This window comes from Melospiza georgiana, chromosome 2 (genome assembly GCF_028018845.1).
Source record: "Melospiza georgiana isolate bMelGeo1 chromosome 2, bMelGeo1.pri, whole genome shotgun sequence".
Classification (NCBI taxonomy): domain Eukaryota; kingdom Metazoa; phylum Chordata; class Aves; order Passeriformes; family Passerellidae; genus Melospiza; species Melospiza georgiana.
The window spans coordinates 34,418,948-34,441,858 of NC_080431.1; the positions used below are offsets into that span (position 1 = coordinate 34,418,948).

At 37.3% G+C, this 22,911-nt stretch overlaps 1 protein-coding gene across 8 annotated transcripts in view; it reads right to left on the reverse strand.

The window, feature by feature from the left end:
- GPC5 (glypican 5) overlaps window positions 1–22,911 on the reverse strand; it is a 595,034-nt gene that overhangs the window by 118,110 nt on the left and 454,013 nt on the right. The window contains exon 8 of one of the 8 annotated variants that reach the window (XM_058045236.1): window positions 3,921–4,140. The exons of the other annotated variants lie outside the window; for them this stretch is intronic. Within the exon in view, the coding sequence (XP_057901219.1) occupies window positions 4,109–4,140 (32 nt within the window). The 3' untranslated portion in view covers window positions 3,921–4,108. Of the gene's footprint in view, window positions 1–3,920; window positions 4,141–22,911 lie in introns of those variants that run through there. 8 annotated transcript variants of the gene reach the window in all.

Sequence of the window (22,911 nt, forward strand, 5' to 3'; positions counted from 1 at the left end):
ACTTCCATTTGCCAGATGTATACTTGACCTTTTGTGTTTGTTCATGTGCATATGTTACATCCAAAATATTAATTTTTCTAAGCATGCACATGAGGTAAGCGTAATAGGCAATATTTCTCTGGGTTCACTCATAGGCACCAGAGAAACTTTCTGGCTCAGTTCCCTCCTTTCGACATTAACAAATCCAGACACGACCATACATATTGGCCTAAGAAGTAAAAAGGCTGATCTCTTTTCCCTGTTTGTAGGTAAGGAAGTGAGCAGGATAAGGCAGATTCAATGTGCACCATCTGATGGAGCTGACTGAGCAAGCAGTCATGCTACAGACAGACTGCAGAAGAGATGTGTATATGATCTGCAAATTAAATTGCTTTAAAAGAGTGGTTGTGTCTCTACAGCAGCATCAATCTGAAAATTGAAGCAGAAATAGGTATTGATAAGCAGATCTTACATCAAAATTTTCTGCATCTAATTTATAGCAACAGAAATGTTGTAGATATAGTATCCTATATTTTTAATATAAAATAAATTTTACTTATTGATTTTTCAAGGTTATTTTATAATTGTATGAGTCCTTTTTTTTCAGAATAAATGTGTGGTAAGGAATCAGAAATTTTCTCATTGCTTTCTTCACTGAAGACACATTAATTTGAATTGCTTGTGCCTTGGCTTTGTATTTTTTCTGCATAATAATTCAGTGAATCAACAGACCTATGTATCTTTACTGAGAATTAAAAAATTCAGTCCCATTGAATCAGGTGATTTCTTCCTTGCAACCTTCTCTTTAGCCTATGCACACTGTGACAGTTAGGGGCCACATTAGCAATTTATCTATTCAGACCATGCTGTCTAAAAAGGGAGTAATACCTCCAAAAGGGAGTATAATTATTTCTGAAAAAGCCACACATATAGTCCAGAACACTTATAACAAAACTTTGAGCTGACTTTTAAAAATAGTTAGTAAAAGCAGAAAGGTAATTTGTGGATTCTTAGAGGTAATGATATGTACTCAAATACCTACTGAACAACAAAAATGCAGCTGTCGAGAAAGCTGAAGGAGGTAATAGTAATAATAACAAACTGAGTAAATTAAGGCACAGAAGAATGGCACGGTAAAGAATTCAGAGAGCAAAACCATTTTTGCTGTTCCTCTTACATCCCTTCTAGGGAACCTTCATGCTTTCATTATCTGCCTGAAATGACTGCACACAAATGCAGGCTGCATGGGGAATAAACAAGAAGAGCTACAAATCTGTGTGAGGCGGAATTGCAGAGACATGGTGGGATAGCTCAGGTGACTGGGGGGCCATATACGTTCATCCATACTGTCATGGATGGCCATATACTTTCTAAAAAGAGCATGTCATGAGGTGAGATGGTAGAGTTGCTCTTCATATCAGAGAACAACTGGAATGCTCTACCCAGGCACAGATGAAGGAGATAACAGCTTATGGGTAAGAATTAAAGGATGTCCTAAGAAATAAGGGTGAAAACTTTTGTGGGTTTTCACTGCAGTCCAGCTGATCAGGAGGAGGAGGTTGATGAGGCTCTCTGTGGACAGCTGGAATTTGCTTTGTGTTCATGGGCCCTGGTTCTCCTGGGGGACATCAACCCCTCTCATATTTGTTGGAGGGACAAAAAGGTTTGACACTCAGGAAATCCCTGCAGATCACTGAAGCAAACTTTTTGGTGCAAGTGCTAAAGGCACCAGTGAGGAGAGGTGTGTTGCTGGGTCTTATACCAACAAGCCAGGAGGGACTGGTTGAAGATGTGGAGATTGAGACAGTCCTGGCTATAGTGACCATGAGGTGGTGGAACTCAGGATCCTGCTTGGAGGAAGCCAAGCAATAGCCAGGACTGGATACCTACATTTACAGAGAGATGGCTTGGTCTCTTCAAAGACCTACCCAGAGGAATCCTGTGTGCTAGGGCTCTAGAAGAGAAACGGAGCCGTGAGAGCTGGTCATTATTTAGGCACCATTTCCTCCAAGATCAGGACCAGTGTATCCCAATGATCAAGAAATGAAGCAAAGGGGGCAGGAGATCTTCATGGATGAATAGGGAACTTCTAGTCAATCTCAAACAGAAGAAAATTTATGGGATGTGGGAAACAGGAGAGACCATGTGTAAGGAATATTGAGCACTGTCAAAATATGCAGGGATATGATGATGAAGACCAAGGCCCACTTGGAATAGAGTCTGACAGAGGACATCAAGGACAGGAAGAAGAACTTCTACAAGAACATCAGCAGTAAAAGGAAAATACAGGGCTGCTGCTGAATCATATGGGCGTCCTGGTAAGGGAGCATACCAGAAGGCAGAATTACTGAGTACCTTCTTTGCCTCAGTCTTTACTGCTGAGCCCAGCCCTCATGAATCCCAGATCTCAGAGGTAAGAGAAGAAGGCTGGAGAAAGGAAGAATGCCCCCTGGTTGTAGGGTTTGTGTTATGGGTTGGCTAGGCAGACTAAACATCCATATATACATGAGCCGTGATAGGATGCACCCATGGCTGCTGAAGGAGCTGGCAGATGTTTCTCTGCAGCTCACCATGATCTTTGAAAAATCATGGAGAATGAGAGAAGTACCCAATCAATAGAGGAAGGCCAATGTCATCTCCAAAAAGGGCATAGGATACTGAGCAGTCATTGTCACTCCCATCCCTGAAAAAGTGATTGAGCAAATCATTCTGAAGGTCATCACCAAGGATGTAGAGGAAAAGAAAGTCATTGGAGTAGCCAGCATGCATTCAGGAAGGGGAAATCATGCTGACCAATTTCATAGCCTTTTAAGGTGACATGACAGGATGGGTCAATGAGGACAGAGCAGTGGATGTTGTCTGCCTTGATTTCAGCAAGGCTTATGACAGTGTCTCCCACAACATCCTCATAGGTAAGCTCAGTAATTTGGGGTTAGATGGATGGACATTGAGGTGGACTGAGAACTGGCTAAATGGAAGAGCTCAGAAGGCTGTGATCAGTGGAGTAGGACTTGGTTGAAGTCTTGTAGTCACTTGCATTCCCCAGGGATAAATATTGGGCAAGGGTAGGATCCTGCACCTGGGGAAGGATAACCCCAAGTGCCAGTACAGGTTGGGGGCTGTCCTCCTAGAGAGCAGCTCTGCAGAGAAGGACCTGGGAGTCCTGGTGATGACAAGTTAGCAATTAATTGGCAGTGTGGTCTTCTGCCAGGAAGGCCAGCGGTATCCTGGGATAAACTGGGAAGAATGTGGCTGGCAGATCCAGGGAGATGATCCTGCCCCTATACTCAGCCCTAGTGAGGCCACATCTGGAGTGCTGTGTCCAGTTCTGGTGATCCTCAATACAAGAGAGAAAAAGAACTACTGGAGAGGGTCCATTGGAGACCACAAAGATGATGAGAAGTCTGGAGCCTCTCTTATGAGGAGAGACTGAAGGAGCTGGGCCTGTTTAGTCTAGAGAAGAGAAAACTGAGAGAGGACCTCATCAATGCACATAAATATCTCAAAGGGGTGTGCCAAGAGGATGGTGCCAGACTCTTTTCAGTGGCAACCAGCAACAGGATGAGGGACAATGGCCATGAACTAAAACAAAAGACTCATTTCAAATGAGGAAAAAATTCTTTAGATTGAGGGTGGAAGAACACTGGAATAGGCAGCCAAGCCTCTGTGGGTCACCGAGTCTTCCTCTCTGGAGATATTCAGAACCTCCCTGGATGCATTCCTGTGTCTCCTGCTCTGGGTGACCCTGCCTTGGCAGAGATTTTGGACTGGATGATCTCCAGAGCTCTCTTCCAATCCTAGCAATTATGTGATTCTGTGTTAATATATTAAAATGAAAAACAATAGAGTTCTGTGTGACTCAACAGCTTTAATTTTATTACAAGGTTAAAGGCAGCCAAAATCTCATTTGAAAATTTACATATATGGCCAGGAGGTTGTAACCAAAACATTTCCCTTGGATAACTCATGTATGTGAAGAAAGATCAATGGAGATGTATGGCTGATTTTCTGAGCTGGTGCTTGCTGTGGTCTGTTTGGCATCTCCTATAAAATTCTAATTGTAAATCAAATTAATCCAATAGTGAGTTCAGTTGCCTAAGAATAGGTTTTGAGTGAAATTTTAGAGATTCTAGGGTGTCCAGATGGCTTCCATCTGTGTCCCTGGAGGAATATAAAAGAAAGTTCATAGTCACCACAGGGGAAAACTAAAATGGCAACTCACTATTTTCAAGCTTATTAAGCCCTATTTAATATTTATGAAAAAGAAACCAAATACCAGGAGCTTCTTAGATACACATAGACATCTCTCATCCTATATTGTGTGGAGCATATTCTCTTTCTCCATCCCTTACTTTGATTTACATAAATTTTTGGAAGTGTCATGCCCAAACTCTAGACCATGTCTAATAACTTGGGCATCTCCTAAACAGAATTGTCCTAGGCATCATAGCTGTATTGATAATATAGGTAAGCGGTTTGAAACATGGTATAAATAATAAACAGCTTCCTTGAAATTTAGCCTGCTAGTTCTAACAGTTGAATTAGCCAAAAGTGTAAATATAGTCCTGCTTCCCTCAAGGTAAAATGGGGTATATTATAAAATCTACTTATTCCCATGTGATTTGTATGAAAAAATTAAATTAAGTTTGTCAATGTCATAATGTTTTTTACATTTATAATTTGCATACATCTTGAGGACATTTCAGAGAGGTGAAAAAATATATGCAAATACCATTCCTAACAGTCAATAAGGAAAGACAGATAATTCTAGAGACTCAGAGTAGAAAACTATTGTAGAAGTTATTAACTCTTTCTTCATTCATCAAAAGGGGAGCCTGAAGGATCAACTCCTTGAGACTAGCCCTGGCCCCTTTAGTCATGTGTGTACTCATATATAAAACAGGAAGGAGGAACAGCAAGCAGGGACTCTGAAAAAGTTCCTGGCTTAGTCCTGGTCCTTCTGATCATGCTTTGGGCAACACTTCAGGCACAGTTCAAGGGAATCTATTTGGCAGACATTAGCATCTATGGGCAGTTTTGGTCAAAGCCGGTATCCTGGCACCATTGCCAGTCTTCCAACACCATTATAGCATTCTTTGCAACTTCAGCTGTTCCAATGTCTCATGCCATGTCCAGAACATCCCTCACATGTCTACTCTGCCCTCAGTTTCATGTTGTGAAAAATCTCACTGTGGCAAGCTACAGGAGAGTACTCATATTCCCTTATTAAAAACAGTACACACAAATGATAATTGTAATTTTTCGAGTCAGAGGCAGTCCAGGGCTAGATGCTATAAATGGAGAACACAAAAAATGTGATTTTCTTCCATCTTCAAGAAAAAACTCATGTGCTTTATCCATCATGCTCAAATGCTGTTAATCCCCTCCTTTAACTTCCAGGCTACTCTATCCTTGAAAAAGTGGACCATTTATATCATGCTTGTTCTCCTTGTTTAGAATGCAAATTGGAACACTTGTGCTACACTGATTTCAGACCTTGTGAAGGTGTTTGCAAGGCTGTGTCCAAAATTACTGCTATCATTTCTTCCCAAAAAGCTCATTTGAAGCTGTACCTTCTACAGACGGTTTGATTTGGTCCCTGAACTATTTCAACAAAGAACATGTCTTTTCATAATATCTCAGGTTTCTATTTGGAGAATAAATGTATAAAGGTATCTATTAAAAATTATTAACAGAAAAACTGTATATTATCATCAAAATTGTTTTTAAAATATAGATGTGCACTTCTTCCCCTTTTGCCTTCATAATATCTCTCTTCCTATTAATATATTTATTTCTTTAAGAAACATAACTTTTCTTGAAGTTTCATACATTTACTTCCAAAATATATCTGTGTGGGGACAACACTGTCAACCTTTCTAATTGGATTTTTATGAAAGAATAAACATACTACACTGAAAGAGGCAAGACATAGATTGTGCTCTGAAATTCTTCCAACACTCACTTTATTCCCTTAGTTTCCTCTGAAATCTTCTCTTCAGAACATGAGCATATCAATATAAGTAATCCTGTTAAACTGAGTACAGTGCATGCATGGCAATCGCATCATTGTCTCACTTCCATTTGAGATTTCTTCATCTGAATTAAATCTGAAACTTAATTGAAAAGAATGTTCCCACTTTAATACTCTTCTAATACCAAATGCTACTTTTGTCTTTGATATTTTCCCACAAAAACCTTTCAATAAACAAAAAAAAAGGGTTTTGGTTTGTTTCTTTATTTCTTTTTAAGTGAAATGGATGGTGTTTGCTAAATTTTAAAGACAGAATTTTACTTATTTTATGCATACACTGTCAGATTTGACTGACAAAATGTTATTTGAAAGAAGGTCATAATATAATGAAATTATTACTGTTGGAGATTCAAATGGAGACGGGATGAAGAAGCATGCCAAACACTTTTTTTTTGTTGATCAAAAATCAGATAAATATATATTTCTTCTTTGGATTTTTTGTGCACTTTGAAGCACTGGAGTTGTTGCTATGTTCTTTTATTGTCACACTGTTGCAGTTTTACAAAACTTTACCAGAGATTCGACTGCTCATTTGTTTTGCAAGACTTTCTGATAAGAGAATGGTTCTGCAGGGTAAGTAACAGCAGGAACTGGTTTTTTAGTATTTGTGAAGTTCCACTTCCTTGCCAGAACAGATTGAACTTCAAAGCCTGACTAAAACCACCATACACAGTTTATTTGTTTGCAAGATATAAAAAATAAAAGCCAGAGCTCGGCCAGAGCTCGGGTTGCTACAGTGGTATTTCAAATAAGTGATAGCGACAGCCAAGTATTTGTCAAAGGCTGAATATGCTTTTTAACAGCCAAACAATTTCTCTGTTCCCGAAGTTAGTAATTGATCGCTAACTTAACTGCTTTATTGATGCTCAAACTGTCACATTGTATCCAGAGCTAAAGAAAAAAAAGAATTCATATTTGTGGATATATTCCGTCTTTTAATTTTTTTTAATACTCAGTGTTTTTAATGGTTGCCTAATCATAAATTCTAGTCAGACTCCTTTAATTGGTTTTTGACCTACATTCTATTATGGGCCTGATTAACAATTCCCTAATCAAAGTTGCAAAACATTCTTCTTTGTGTTCAATAATTTAGATATCCATGTGGGAGTTCTATTGTTGCTCTTAGTCTCACTGTGAATTTAGTTCATTCTGTGCATGTAGTCTTGAGATTCACTTGAGCAAAAATAATTTCAAACTCAAAAACCCCCTAATACATCTAAGAATTCAAAGAGTCTCTAAACTGTACTTTTTCATTGTTAAAGACACCTACAAATTGAATCACTGTGTATTTTGCTAATTAGCAAAATGGCATATTTGTTCTACCAGAAGCTCCCAGGACCAAGTCTTAGGATGATTACTTTTAACCATGTGGCCAGAGTGCTTTTGGAGCTATCAAGATGTTAACAGGCAGGTTTAGGAAGGTTGTTCTCCTTCATGAACAAGGCAGAGAAGATGACATAAAATGCTTCCTGTTAGCACTGTCCTTCTCTAGTGCCAGGAAAACAGGAGCTAGATGTGGAAATATTTCCTGGCCACAAAATACTGCAGCATTGTGATTAAAGGTCTATAAGGCCAAATGTCTGCCCAAAACCCATTGACCTGTAAATTACCTCATTCCTGTAGCCTCCAAAAAACAAGAGAGTGATGTGGACATCTTCAAGACCAAAGTCTTTTCCCAGAGGAACAAATGTCCTTTTAGAGAGGTAGAGATTAAAGTACAGGTGAGGACAAAGGAAGAGGTCTGAAAAGCAGCTCATTGGTCTTAACAGGCCTCAGTGACTTCTGCCCTATTGTGTACTTCTTGGTCATCCTAGTCTTCCTGTATCAGGCATCCTACCATGGCAAGATTCCCCTTCTTACCCTCCAGCCTTTTTCCTTTGTCCTTTATCCACACAGAAAATTGCTGGCTTGTTTCACAAGTGTTTTATACTTAGGGAACTATTTCAAAACACATCTCAGTTGAGTTGCAGCTTATTCCCCGTTCAAATTAAACACAGACAAGAATTATATATCTGATCACCATTCTCTTGGTGATTCATTCAAACAGCTGGACAAAGACTTTCGCAACTTAGTTGGAAAGAAAACCCCAAATCCCATTGTGGCCGCCTAGATTGCCCCTGAGTATACTGAAAAATAGATTTTGGCTAAACATTTTATCAAAATATGCACAAGGCTAAACCCAGTGTATTTCAACTAGTTTGCTGATGACCTTAGTTAGCCACCTGGTGAATTAAAGTAATACTGAAATCTTGGAATTACCTAATGAGCATTCTAATACTAAAGATGAGGGAACAAGCTCCCTTGTTGATAAACCTGTGACATATTCTTCACAGCCAGGGAATTTTATGTATCAGAGTAGACTTTTTAAGGAATAGAAAATCTACCTTACATGCATATTTAGTCTGATGCATGATGCTTTGCCAGGCAGTTTTTCCTCAGGGAACTGTGTTGAAATCCATTACAAATATTCAGTTTCTGACATGTCTGCAGATGAATTAATACAATCCAGTAGATAATTTCTTTTTTGTAAGAATCAGACAAAGTAGTTCCATCACCAAGAAGACACAGAAGTGTTTTTAAAATATATGCCTCCTAAATGGTACGTGACCAGCAGCAAAATGCAATTGAATCTCTTGTAAACAGATACTAGGAAAGAACATGAAAGTTGAAGAGATTTTGTGTGCTTAATTGCTGTATAGTCCTAATTTTCTGCAAAGTTTAAAAGTGTAATGAGTTTTTTCTCTTTGTGTACTTTTGTATGAAAACATACATATCTACTATTCTGAAAGTGCATTTGGTCCTTAATGCCATTTTTATGCACTATGAGAGAAGCAAAATTTGTAATATTCTTAACAAAACTAAAACTCACATCTTGCTTGACTTCAAGGGTTATAATGCTATTTTCAGATTCAACAGGGATACAAAATAAATACAATATGAAATTAAGCGTCAATCCTAAACTCAGCAGAAAGATATAAAATAATAAAATAATTTAATAAAATTTAGACCTTATCAGGTAGGCATTATCAACACAAAGCCTATCAGGAAGTTGTTTGAATGTTTATACTAAAGTCCCCAAATTGCATGCAAATGATAGAAACTGTTAGAGAATACAAGTGAAAAACCCAGCATGACATTTACTTTTATTTCAAGGTTATAAAATCTACCCATTTATGTACCATAATCACTGTGTCTACAATAAATTAGATGCCATAAAATTTAAACTAAAGCACACATTATGGTTTCTGAAGCTAATGAAGGATCTGGGAAACTTCAGAGACCACACACAAAAATTGCCAAGAAATCACTGGGGGTCTTAAACTACAGGAGGAAGTGAACAGTAATTGCTTAAAATCTTTATCTAAATGTTTAGCTAAGATAAATGATCAAGACTACATGCTCAGAGGACATTTCTGCCTGTTGAGTTTAAAGGGAGTTTTAGACACCAACAGAGCAGGGCATGATCACTTCGGAATAGCAACAGTAATGATACATTCTATGAAATTACATACTGAGAAAACACTTATTTCAATTTTATTTGTCAAGTTCCAGTTTTGCATATGAATTTTACTGAACTCTTCACAATGTAACCTTTCATGGAAGAAGGTTTCAATATTTTCAAACCCTAGGAACACAAAAAAGGAACAAAAACCATTTACCAACAAGAAAGATGAGCATCTGAATTACACAGTGGAATGTGACCTTATGGAGTTAAATGTTAGATATTTTGGGAAAAAAACCGAAACATCTCCCCAAACCAAAACACCAGAAAAAGATACTTATTTTCTTACTTATGATTGTGCTAAAATAATGATTCTCCCATTTTTCTTATGCATTATTTTATGAGGAACTAAATTATAAAACATTCAGATTTTGAAAAGATTTGTTGCTCTTTGAATGAATACAGAGAATATATATCTTCATCTGTATGATAATATATTCTTTATTCATCTTAAATTTCCAGTAAATATTGTAATAAAGTGATGGCAAATTTGTAAAGATGCAATGAGTTTTCATCTATTTCTGATTCTGTTTTGGAAGTATATTACTGTTTTTATAGATGGAGAGATGACTGAAGAAAAAGAGATAAGGTAGGTATAATATAGCACAGATCATCCTATCTTGGGACATGATTGCCACTTCCAGCATTACCTTTGTGAGGGCAGATGGTATCGGTATTGATCATTGTTGAAATTATACACATATTTCATTGGGTTCTCCAAGAGCTCAATATCTTATATAATTCCTCTGTTTTACCTGAAAAAATGGTGAACTTAGTGGGTAATGGCATCCTTGGTAGTATTTATGTCAGAAATGGTTCAAACTCATTTAAAGTTCAGACATGCTTCCAAACCTGGCCAGTTAGAGACATCATCCCCAGAGCTTCTGAAAAATGACAGCTGAGAATTCACCCCTTGTAAGTTAGCCAGTGCTGCCTGATATCCCTGTTTGAGACTGTAGGAGACAATCCACCTGCCATGTTATATCTTCTTCCAGTGCGTGGGCTGTTTTCCAATGGATGTATGTCTAGATCACAAAATCATAGAATGATTTGGGCTGGAAGGGACCTTAAAGATCATCTAGTTTCAACCCTCAGGGCACAGGCAGGAAAATCTTCCACTAGTTCAGGTTAATCAAGTGCAAGCTGATCCTGAACACTTTCAGTGACTGGGCATTCACCTGTTCCAGTGTCCCATCATCCTTATCATAAAATAATGTCTTACCTTTGTCCATTCTAAACATGCCCTCATTCGTTTTAAAACCCCTGCCCATTCTCCTATCACTATGCTCCATGACAGAGTCCCTCTCCCTCTTACCCGTGGGTCTCTTTAATGTACTGGATGGTTGCCATCAAGCCTCCTCAGCACCGTCTCTTTAGACTGAACAAACCTAAATTCTCCAGTCTGTCTTCATAAGGCTGATGTTCCAACCCCTGATGACCTTTCTTATCGTCCTCTGGACCCAGTTGAGCAGGTCCTTGTCTTATCCTGAGGGCCCTGGAGCTGGATGCAGTGCTCCAGGTAGATGGTCACAAGAGCAGAGTAAAAGGGGAGAATCCCCTCCCTTGACCTGATGGCTGCTTTTCTTTTCATGCGGCCCAGGATATGAGTTGCCTTTTGGGATGCGAGCACACATTTCTGGCTTATACTCAGTTTTTAATGCCAAGCCCTTCCCTTCAGGGTGGCTGTCAATTCTGGCATCACTCAGCCTTTTTTCATGTTTGTGAATCTCTAAGCCAGGAGCAAGACTTTGCACTTCACCTTACTGAACCCCATGAGGTTTAAAAAGGCCCACCTCTCAAGTCTGCCCAGGTCCTCCTCAATGGCATTTATTTTATGTATGATGTCTACTGTTGTGATAAAACTTTTATCTTTACTCTCTTTTAAAATTTTATTTTAGAGAGATAGAATATTCTTTGCATTTTCCTTCTGCTCCTCTTCAGGCATTCAAAACCTGCTTGGTAGATTCACTCTTTAAAAAGGATAATGTTGAAGTCCTTTCTAAATGAGAAAAATCTAGGTTTATGAATTTGGGAAAGAGAAGTTCATTTAGTATTTATATTAAAACAAGGTGACTGGTCTCTGAAAATCAGTGTGTGAAGAGTAATAACATGAAAATGTATTAGAACTAGTGCTTGGGGAAGCAAAAATGCTTTGTTGCTGTTTTGTTTTTAGAATCAATAACTGGACTTTCACAAAAACTGAGGGAACAAAGTATTTACTGTTCAGTCCAGCTATTTCACTTTTGCCCCGGTACTGCAATTCCCATTGATTTAGCAAGAAAAGCTGTCAAATTTCATATAAGGACAGAAATGAAGAACAAAAATCTTCTAGCTTTCAGGAAGATTAAATCATAACTCTGCTTGGACTGGTTTTTAGTTCCACCTATTTGACACTAATGGCTATGATTTCTGAACTCCCAATAGTCCAGATGGGGTACCTCATACTGCTGGAATGAAATTGAAGATTAAGTCTATTTGCAGAAATTTTTACTTCTTGGGATTGGTAAGCACTACATTTTTCACAAATCACACACAGACCATATTGGGTTTTTTTTTCCTTTGCTTCAAATAGTTTTCCATAAAATTTGCATCTCTTGAACTCTAAAAAGAAGATATCAGCATCATGTGTTTAAGTGAGATTAAAAAAAAGAGATACCATCAAAATTCTGAACTAACCATCTAAAGGTCTGTTTATAGTTTGATGAAATTGATATTGGATTTATTACAATGGCACAATGAGAACATTTCCCACTGAAGTGTCACAGTTTACATCATAAAGTGAGATCAGAGAGAGCAAATGGGAAAAGAATTATGAGAAATTTACCTTATTTACCTTAATACTGTAACTAATGTTTTTTTGTTTTTTTGGTTTTTTTTGCAGATCGAACAGCTGTGAAAAAGCCATTTAAATTAAAAGAATTCGGATTCCCTGCATAACGAAATTAATTTCCTTGTGATTAAAAGAAAATGTATTAGATAACTGTTGCTCAGAATTACCAACACTAGTTCTGTGAGCAATTTTATATTTCAAATCTACTATTTATGAGTTTATATCAGCACACTCTTCTTAATTTTGACAATTATTTAAGTCACTGAAAGGTATGCTTTCTTATATTGTTTCATAACATGTTATCTTTTTTTATCTCAGTGTATACAAACTTTTTGACAATAAGGTATGAGTCCTCCATGCTAGATGCCCTATACAGGTAAGTGGAAAAATGTCCAAAGCAATGTCTTGCCTAATTAAAGTTTCTCATAAGAAGTACTTTTGAAGTCTTGTGGGACTAGTGAAGAACTATGGGTTATAAAACTTAATTTTTTAAACATTAAAAGAAAAGTTGTTAAATTTCAAATTTTATTGACATTTGATCATAAAGTACTTTAATAGCTGTACTGTTATATAAGTGGGAACCTGTCTCACTGCAATATGCAGTACTATCTTCAGTAATATATTCCAAAATAGAAAGACCTCTGAATGTCAGAAAACTTCACAAGCAGTGACTTTTTAATGGACAGATACATTTTACAGCAAATTTTTCCATTTATTGAAAGAACTGTCTATGTATTTTGGGCAGAAGCGTGGCAACACAACTCACAGAAAGACATACATATATTTGCTTCAGAAAATGAAAAGGTGTTCAAAATTTTTTATACAGAAACAATCTCTCTTCTTCCCTTCCACCAAGGTAGGCTTCATGAATTTAGTCTAGTTAGCCTAACTGGTAGAATAAAGCAGTGTACCTACTCTTTTAGATAGTAGAAGTAAGTAAGATGCAACAATCCATCTGTTCCAAACAACAGAATATTTGCTTTGTGAATTCAATTAGATAGATAGCCAAACTATAAAAGCTGATCATCACAGGCAAACATGTCCTGGAGTGTCCAGAACAAGTAGGCAACAGTGACAGCAAACTGGGAAAAGAATGCAATTTGATCTCATTTTGATCACCAATGAGATATTTTCTACCCAATCCTACAAATGAGGACACTCAAGAATACTCAGAGAAGCCAGAGGAAGAGATTCCAGCTGGGACACAGAAAAAGGAGATAATGTGAAACTCTGATGGGAATGCCTGACCCTGAAGCATGATTTGGGACCATGACTCCAGCACTTCAGGCCTTGTGGCCCAGCCCCAGAAAGGCACATCCCATGGCTTTGATTGCTGCACTAACCTTCACAGCTGCATTGTCTCCCTCATGGAGTAAGGGCATTGTGTAATTCATAAAGTTGCATATATCTATGATTAAACTATTTTGGCATCCACAGCCATTTAGTATTCACTTTGTGATTTGGTCTTAAACCGCAAGAATTAGGTTTCCATTGCTCTTGGGTTTTTGGTTTTTTTTCACACAAATGAGAAAATCAGGTGGGAGTTTTAATAAATAATGGTTCCAGAGAGCTGCTGTCCTTAAGATCTTCTTCAGAGGTTGAAGATGCAAGACTGAGTAGGATCACAGTATGCAGAGCCACTCACTAGAGCACTTCGAATGGTTACAGCTCCTGCACACAATCCATGCTACAAGCAGTAGACAGTGCACAGCCTCAACCTTGCAGAAGGCATCTTAGCATCCTGCACAGGACTAGGTACTTCCCTGTCATCCAGCACTTCTCCTGGGTCTCTTGCAGGCTTCAAATATAACAATAATATTTCTGTGCACTTCTCCAAGTGTTGTGTTGCTCTGGGAGCAGTGTGATGAAGCTTACCAAGCTAAGTTTTACTGCATGGAACAGAGGACACAAAGGAAACACTGGAGACATGGCATGAGGACATACCATGTATATTGCAGGCCTAGAGGTATTTTTTGAAGGCCAGAGGACATCAGTCAGTGCTGTCTCAATCCTTCTTACTGTAAAAGATTCTCAGGAACAAAATATCCTCAAACTCTTTTGGTGCTTTGAATCAGTGAGAAAATTAGCAGTTCTACAGGTAAGATTTTTCTGGGGACCTAGTTATGCAACACATCCAATTTTGCCAGAACAGTCTAGAATTTAACAGTCATAATGGCAGTTTATGTTAACCATAAATCCTAGAGATTGTGTCTGCAGGCATAGCACATAATTTCACTCTGCTAAAAAGCATGGCCAATCTCATTCCCACGGAACCATGTCCTAAACACATTTAATGCTATTAAAATCTGGTATGCCTGGTGTGCTCAGACTATATCTTGCAGCAGTCCTGCATGACTACAAGGTTAACATGTTAAATAATTCTTTTTTAATTTGAGAGCAGTGTTAGGCATTCAAGGCCACAGCTAAACTGTCACTATCCACGCTGTTTTGTTGTGTATAGGTCATAACTCCCTCTTCAGATAAAAGAAATAAGTCATATCCTACTTTATTGACAAATCCCTGTTTCCTTTTACAGTGGGCTAATTTTTTTTAAAGATGTCCTCTAAAATTAGAGGCAAATAAAAAAAAAAAAGCAAAAAAGCCAAATAAAAGAAAACAAGAAAACCCTATATTTCTATATTTTATATTATCAGTTTGGTTGTATTGAAAAAGATTTCTCCAACAGACATGACATTTAAAATTATTATTTAAATTTATAAATATCCACAGGAAAGTAATTTGAATATGCCAGAATTATCCCTACTGCATTTGGCAGAACACTGAGGGAGCCAAAGTTACTAGAACTAGTTATAATCAGATTTCTAGGGGAAACTTTGATTAAATAGATTGTAAAATAAAGAAAGGGATGAGTTGGGAATTAAATTCCATAGATACATATTTTGCATCTACTCATGACCATATAATTGTTCCGTAGAAAATAAAACGCTCACATTTGCCTTAGCTGTAACTTCACTGACATATGTAGGATTATGTCAGGGAATTTTGATTGATAGCTTCAAAATATCAGTGCTGGAACACAATTATTTGGGGGGCTGTAAGTTTTTCTACTTAACCATCCAACAAGAGAAAAAATAAATTACCTTTATGAAAATACATAAAACACAGAAGGCTTCTATTTCATGGTCAGATCTGCCCTTAATTGCAAAATTATCTTAAAACACAAGCCTCAGTTCTTTGAAAGCTAAAAATGAATACTGTATGTATTTGTGAAAAACAGGTTTATCTTTCCTAATTTCTTAAACGAGATAAAAAACTTGTGTAAAATAGAAAACTTCAACCTGAAGAAACTGCCTTCTCTGAGAACAGAGTTAAAGATCTTTTAACCACAATATTTTGACCTGATTTAGCAGGTTGAAAAGCCACTTAAATGTATCTATTTAAATTTGCAACCGGTGCACTCACTAGCAGTGAAGGTGACTTGATTTCTTATTTTTCCATCTGCCTCACATTTCTTACATCTACATAGTCAACAAAAAAAGGAAATTCAGAACAGGGACACTGTACAGTGGCCCAGTAAAAATGCAAACGAAAGCTTATGCCTACTGTGCAACAACAGTGTCCTGACCTTTGAAGTGTGTTACCAACTTGCTGTGAGAAGTGCTGTGTGAATTTCAGCTTAATACCAGGTGTCTCTTGTTATGATGTCCAGTTCAAGCATGGATAATAGCAAGTGCCTTGAAAATGTATTGGAAAACAGAGGACCTAGGCCTGCGAACAATCCCCAGATGTCAATTAATTACTGGTCACTGGGGACCTACAACACTGACAATGGGGAAAAGATTCCTTTCAGCATACTAAAGAAAAGAAGCAGGTAAGCAAAAGAAAAATAGCTGAGCAACAGGATAAGGCACCTGCCTGTGAGAGTAACACCCTCAGTGCACATTGCAGTCCTGTCAGCAGAAGCTAAAGGCTGAAACTGCCAGAAGCGCAAACATTGTGTAAAATGACAGGATTAGAGTTGGGGTATAGAGGAAGAAGCATTTATGACAAGAATTGTTTCAACAGAATTGGTGAGATCACTGGAGTAGTGAGAGAGCTGCATCCTTTTGCTGCCTGTTCCTGATAGTATAGGGATAAAATGGTTCTAAAAATCATGGGCTATTCAGGAGAGTTGGAAAGAAAGATTGGGGCTGGTAGGCCCTGGGAAAATGTTAGGCTTTACTGGATCATGCGAAACTGCACCTGTATAATCATTTAATGACTATGATAAATTATACGATTGTTATATGATAAATGCTATAATTGATAAATGTGATGATTGTTTGGTAATTGGATATAATTATTGTTTAATTGTAACAAGAATCATGAGAAACTATGTTTGGGTGGTTTGATGGAAATTACAAAGATCCATGCTTGGATGAAATCAATGTATACAATAGAACGCTGTAGGTTTAAAAACTAATATGTGGTTATATAATGATACAGGTATAAAAACGTGTTCATCTTGAAACCATGGGGGAGTCAGATTTGAGTGTGTACCCCTGACACCCAGAGCTCTTCAATAAAAGCACCTGGATATAATCATTCCGTGATTATGTGTTTCTAAGCGCTAACACTCCAAGAGCAGCAGCTCTCACGTTCTCTGCCTGTTGCAGAAGCCCTTCATTCTTTTGACCTGCTGTTGTCCAGGATTGTGTGTGGGAGGTTGTGCATGTGTGTGCATGTGTGGGTGTGTCTGTTTTGCAATTTCTATGTATTTTTGCCCTGTCACTCTCTAACGTGCTGGTTAAGCCTTATTACAGATAAATGGTTCTGTTGTTTCCTCAGCTGCCCTTTACCTTAATCTGTTCTCTTCATGTAGCCTCATATAGTATTGTTCAACAGTGCCTATACTATTTTACAACCCAGAAATTATATTTTCTTGAATCCAAGAACTGGTCAAAATATTCTGCGTGCTGTGTTTAGGAACATGCTAGGAATGGGTGACTGCATGTATCTCTCAGTCATTTTGGTATTTTCTAGCTAGTGGCATTATTAATGGGTGTAACTATCCTCATCCTTGCCCCTGATTCATTAATTTGAAAAAAATCTTGATACATTTATTTGTCTTAAATCCATTTTCAATGTTTTTAATAAATCTAACTTAAAGAAATTTGGTGATTATGTAGTTAATTCAGCATTTCACTTTCAAGGGTAAGAAAATCTTAAAACTACAAATAAGAAATTCAAAATAAAAGCTAACTTTTATTCACCTTTACCTTAGGAAAATGTAATTAAAAATACAGTGACAGGTTTCATATCACAGGAAATTAAAATAGAAGGAATGAGATTTTAAGAGATGCAACACCCCTGGTTTTTGAAGAGCCTTATTGCTACCTTCTAGCCAAAAATTATTTTTGCTTTTCCTATGTTTTTCCTCTTTCCTGTTTCAGAGAAGGTGAAATATTTTACTGCAATTGAATAGAGTAAAGAATCCCAGTGGTGAAATATATTACATAGTGACACAGTCTCCAAAGGAAAGTAGTAGAAGCTTTATTGCTCAGTTCACTTAAGTCTAGATGAGACAAAGCCCTGGAAAATATTCTTTAGGGAACAATCTGGCAACTACATGAAACAGCCAAGCAAATAGCTGTTTTCAGCTCTAATTTCTACCATTAACATCCATGTTATAGTATGACTTGAAGGTTATTCAGATATTAATGCGTTACAGAGTTGCTAGATGAGATTAGTAATATAAAAATCTGCATTTCACAATATTTTTCTCATTACAATAGGTTCCAGGGCTAGTAATTTAACCACACTTAAAAGAAAGCATAATAAACATATTAACAAGGACTGAGCTGTAGCCAAAAATAGCCATCTGATTTTAAGTGATTGTTTTTCACACAGCAACTAGAAAATCTCACCTCTGATCTGGCTTTTCTTCATAATGATAGATGCTGCCTAGGAGTAACAATTCAAATAGCATGTCAGTGAATACACCTACTGGTGTCCAATGGGCTGAAATGGACAACCAAGACAAATATAAAATGCTTTTTAACAAAACATGCTGATTTTTCAAGATATTCCTTTACTGATGTAACTATAATGCTAGTCTGTATTCACTGCAGGGGTGGTGATAAAATGATCTGGGAAGACCTCTCTCAGAAAATATATAGATCTCATCCAGAGGGAACAGTGTTTACAATTTACCTAATAATGGGAACTTTAACATTCTTGTTGTTGTCAGTTTTACCTTCCTTTTTTTTTTCCCCTGCTAATTTACACTTGTATTTGAGACTGGGAATGAAGTTACTAAAATAACTCACCAGTACTTATAAACAATATTATTTAAATGCAATAAATGGAAATGTGTGACAGAACAAAATATTGGAAGTTTGCTAGCTTTAATATCCTGATACACAGAAACATGTCAGATACTACCCCAGTACTCTCTCACTCCCACTCCTCAATGGGACAGTGGGAGAAAATATTATGTAAGATAAACGAATGAATATCACTTACCAATGAGCAAAATAGATTTCACTTCAGGAAGAGTCCATGAAAATTATCAGAAGGCTGGAACAATTCTGCTTTGAAGGAAGACTGAGAGAGTTGGGGTTGTTTAGGTTGGAGAAGAGAAGGCTCCGTGGTGACCTTATAGCAACCTTCCAGCACTTAAAACAGGATTTATAAGAAAGACAAAGAAAGATTTTTTACCAGGGCCTGTAGTGACAGGACAAAGCTCAGGGATTTTAAATTAAAAGAGAGTAAACTTAGATTGGACACAAGGAAGACATCTTTTGCAATTAGAGTGGTGGAACATTGGAACGGGTGGGTGCCCTAACAATGGATGTGTTCACAATCAGGTTGGATGAGGATTTGACTAACCTGAACTGGTAGCAATTATCCTTGTCTATGGATGATGGGTCAGACTACATGATCTTTAAAGGTCCTTTCCAACCCTAACCATTCTATGATCTAGGCACACTTGCTTTGTGCCCACTCTCTGGAAAATGATGGAGTACAGCAATATGAGATGCCATATTACAATCTCAGACTTTTTGCGTGGGACTGGCTATATTACCAAAGGTGATTTCTCAGCTTATTTTTGAAAAAAAATGTAATTTATTAGCAATCAAAATAGATTTGGATAGTGAGAAGTAAAGGAAAATTTTAAAATAGTTTCCCACCATCTATTTCCCAGATCCAACTGCACTTACTCAGTCCCAACTCCCATACCTACCCCTGTTTCATGTGGTACAGTGTGGTATTTTCGGGGTTCCCAGGATGAAGGAGGAATTGATGAATCTGACTCCATGTTCTTAGAAGGCTAATTTATTTTTTTATGTACTTCTATTTTGTATAACATTCTATTAAAGAATGTTATACTAAACTATACTAAAAAATAGAGAAAGGATGCAGATAGAAGTTTGCAAAGAATGATAATTAAAACTTGTGACTGCTTCCAGAGTCCTGACATAGCTGGATGGTGATTGGTCATTAAGTCAAAACAATTCACATGAAACCAATCAAACAACCACCGGTTGGATAAACAATCCCCAGACCACATTCCAAAGCAGCAAAAGAGGGAGAAGCAATCAGATAATTATTGTTTTCATTTTTCTCTGAGGCTTCTCAGCTTCCCAGGAGAAGAAATCCTGGCAAAGGGATTTTTTCAGAAAATACGATATTGAGAGCACAGGGAGATGAGGAATGGGCTATCATGATCAGTCAGCAGCACCTCTATGCCCATCCTTCTTTCTCACACCTTTCCTCCACTTATAAGGGGTATTTCCATGGCTTCAGGAAATGCCCATATGTTCTGGCATAGGGCTGTACACCAGCCACACTGTGGATATCTGCTCCAGCACAGTTCTCCATGGGTTGAAGTAGGACACCCTTCTCCATTGTGTTCTGCCCCACTGTCTGTGGGGGAATCTCTTCTCTGGTGCCTGGAGCACCCTCTCCTCAGCTCCTTCTCTGACCTTGATATTTTCACCATTGTTTCTCCCTTTTTTTACCCCCATCACACTACTCTTTGTCTGGCAGTTTTTCCCTTTCTTAAATGTGTTTATGGAGGCACCACACACTTGGCTGGTGGGCTCAGCTGTGTTCTGCAGTGGGTGTTTTGTGGAGCCAGCTGGACGCAGCTGTGTCTGGCACAGGGTAACCCCTGGTCTCACAGAGATTACCCTGTAGCCCACTTGCTGCCAAAGTCTTGCCACCCACACCCAATGCAAAGCAGGGTACCCAGTCCAAACTTCTGACCCAGCATCTGCTTTAAAGCTCTCTTTAAACCAGTTTTATTGTCTTTAAGATTACCCTCTACAAGTCAGAGAAGTCACCTTGTGAAGTCCATTGCTTTAAAGGGATACCAGAGTGTTTCAAGGTCTATTGACTTCTGAGAGCTCTGTTTCTCAGAACACACATTCCTGATCCTGCCTGAAGTATGGACTGACAGAGTTGCAAGGAAAGCAAACACTGACATTCGTGGTGTTGCCAGCACTATCTGTTCAAATACTGGAAAGGCACATGTATGTGCATTTTCCTGAAAAGGAAGGACTGAAGGACACCTACAGATAGAACTTTACCTCATATTTCTCAATGGCATAATGTACCAGGATCTAAGAACATTCCTGAACTCTTTATGATAAGTCCTCATCTTGAGGTACCAGAAAGTGTCTCTATTCAATATTCCTACTAGGGATTTTGTGTCCTATTGGTTATTGGTATGAAGGAAAACCTGGATTAATAGAATTCAGCCAAAAGCTTGTAATATTCCTCATCAAGTGATAGTGAAAAGCAAGTTAATGCACGTTTTATGTCTCTTTCCTGCCTAAATATTTTTTCTCTATTCATATATGCAAAGCTCTTTTAAATTCAGAAAATAACTGCAAATGTTATCTCCCAAGACATTTACCAACATAACGTCACAAAAAACCCCCCAAAAAACTGAAAAACCAAAAAAAAAAAAGAGAGAGATGTCTTTTAGCCAGCTCTTTAGCCAAGAACAATGTAGGAAAAGATATAAAATTAATCATACAAAAATTCCTAAGTTTATATCTGCATACATTATGATATCATTCTAAATCATATCTGCCATCATTTCACTTCACCTTTCAGAGAATGAGATTGTATATTTGCTTTGGTGCTTGAAATATTAAGATAACCATTCATCTTTTTGGCACAATGAAAGATGAATGTTTAATGAAAAAAGTTAGGAAAATAGATGTTTCTTGGGAACATCTAGTTCTTCTATAGTAATTTGAACAGGTACAGTCAAGTTTCTTATCTACCTGTTAAGATTTATGTTGAAACTGATCTTTCTACAAGATAATGAAAGGATGAACTAAACCAATGAGTTATTATTTTAGGAAAGAAAATATCTTCTCTCTATCACTTTAGCAATACAATTATAAAATGAAATGCTCAGTTGGACTGCTTTCTCATTCTGTTCACTTCAGCTTTGCATGACCATGATTTTTGTGTGACAAACTTTTAACTGGGTCTGACAGAATTTTTCATTTATTTTTTGGGCTAGAGAGTCCAGAAATTTTTGAATACATAATTTTTTTCTTTGATACTGAGGGAAACTGCATAAAGGTAAGCCAAACCCAGAAAATATGGGTGTGGTTTTGTTTTGTTGTTGTTATTTTAAGAAAGCTATTAATCTAAATTTATGCAAGAAGTCTGGTTAAAAATTTGTTATTACCTTTAACATTATTCCTTCAGAAACACTTTTTTATAAATTTCTAGTACTAAATGGTAACTCGTAGGACGGGAATAATGTCTGTTGTCTATTTTGTTTCTAAGTATTTCACAGTCCTTGGAATATTTGCAAATATACATTTAAATCTTTTTAGGAGTTATAGGAACTCTATGCTACAAATTCTTCTAATACTGGAGCTATGAATTCATTACCTAATGAAACATGCTTCTTCTTCTGTTTTATAGCTTGACCTGATTTAGCTCTTCTATGGAGTTCAGATGTTACTTGTGAAAGACATTAGGCCTTTCCTTCCTGAACTCATGTATGCAGAGATATTACAGACAAACAAACAAAACTAATAATAAAAAGCTTTTAAACAAGAGATCAGTCACTGTTAAAAGAGAGCTCATTTAAATTAAAAAAAGAACAGAATTAAATCAGAAATTAATGAGAAAAAATTCCTAAAGTGGGTGGAACAAAAGGAGAGTTGTGCAAGAAAAACATGTGGAAATCACAGATTGGATATTTCCCAATTAATTAATTAATTTCTCAAATTCTGAGCAACCTAAAATTACCAAGTGAAATGTATGTATCACCATGCTTATAGTACCATAAGTGCAGGAAGAGTAAAGTACATCACCACTAATAGCAGGCCATAATTTGTATGTGTGGAAAACATAAAACAGGATGTGCACAGGGCTTGCCTTGTTCTTTCCTCTTCCAGAAAACTACAGCATGTGCCTTTTACAGCTGGAACATCTATTTGAAATGTGATGTCTGATGGCCACAGACAAACCATTTCTCCGTGAACTTGTTGAAATAATTTTTGACTTTTTAGAAAATCTTGTGCTGAGTGGAAAAAATGATTACAGTTGTTTATTTTAAACCTGCTACCTGAGAATTTTTTTAGATCC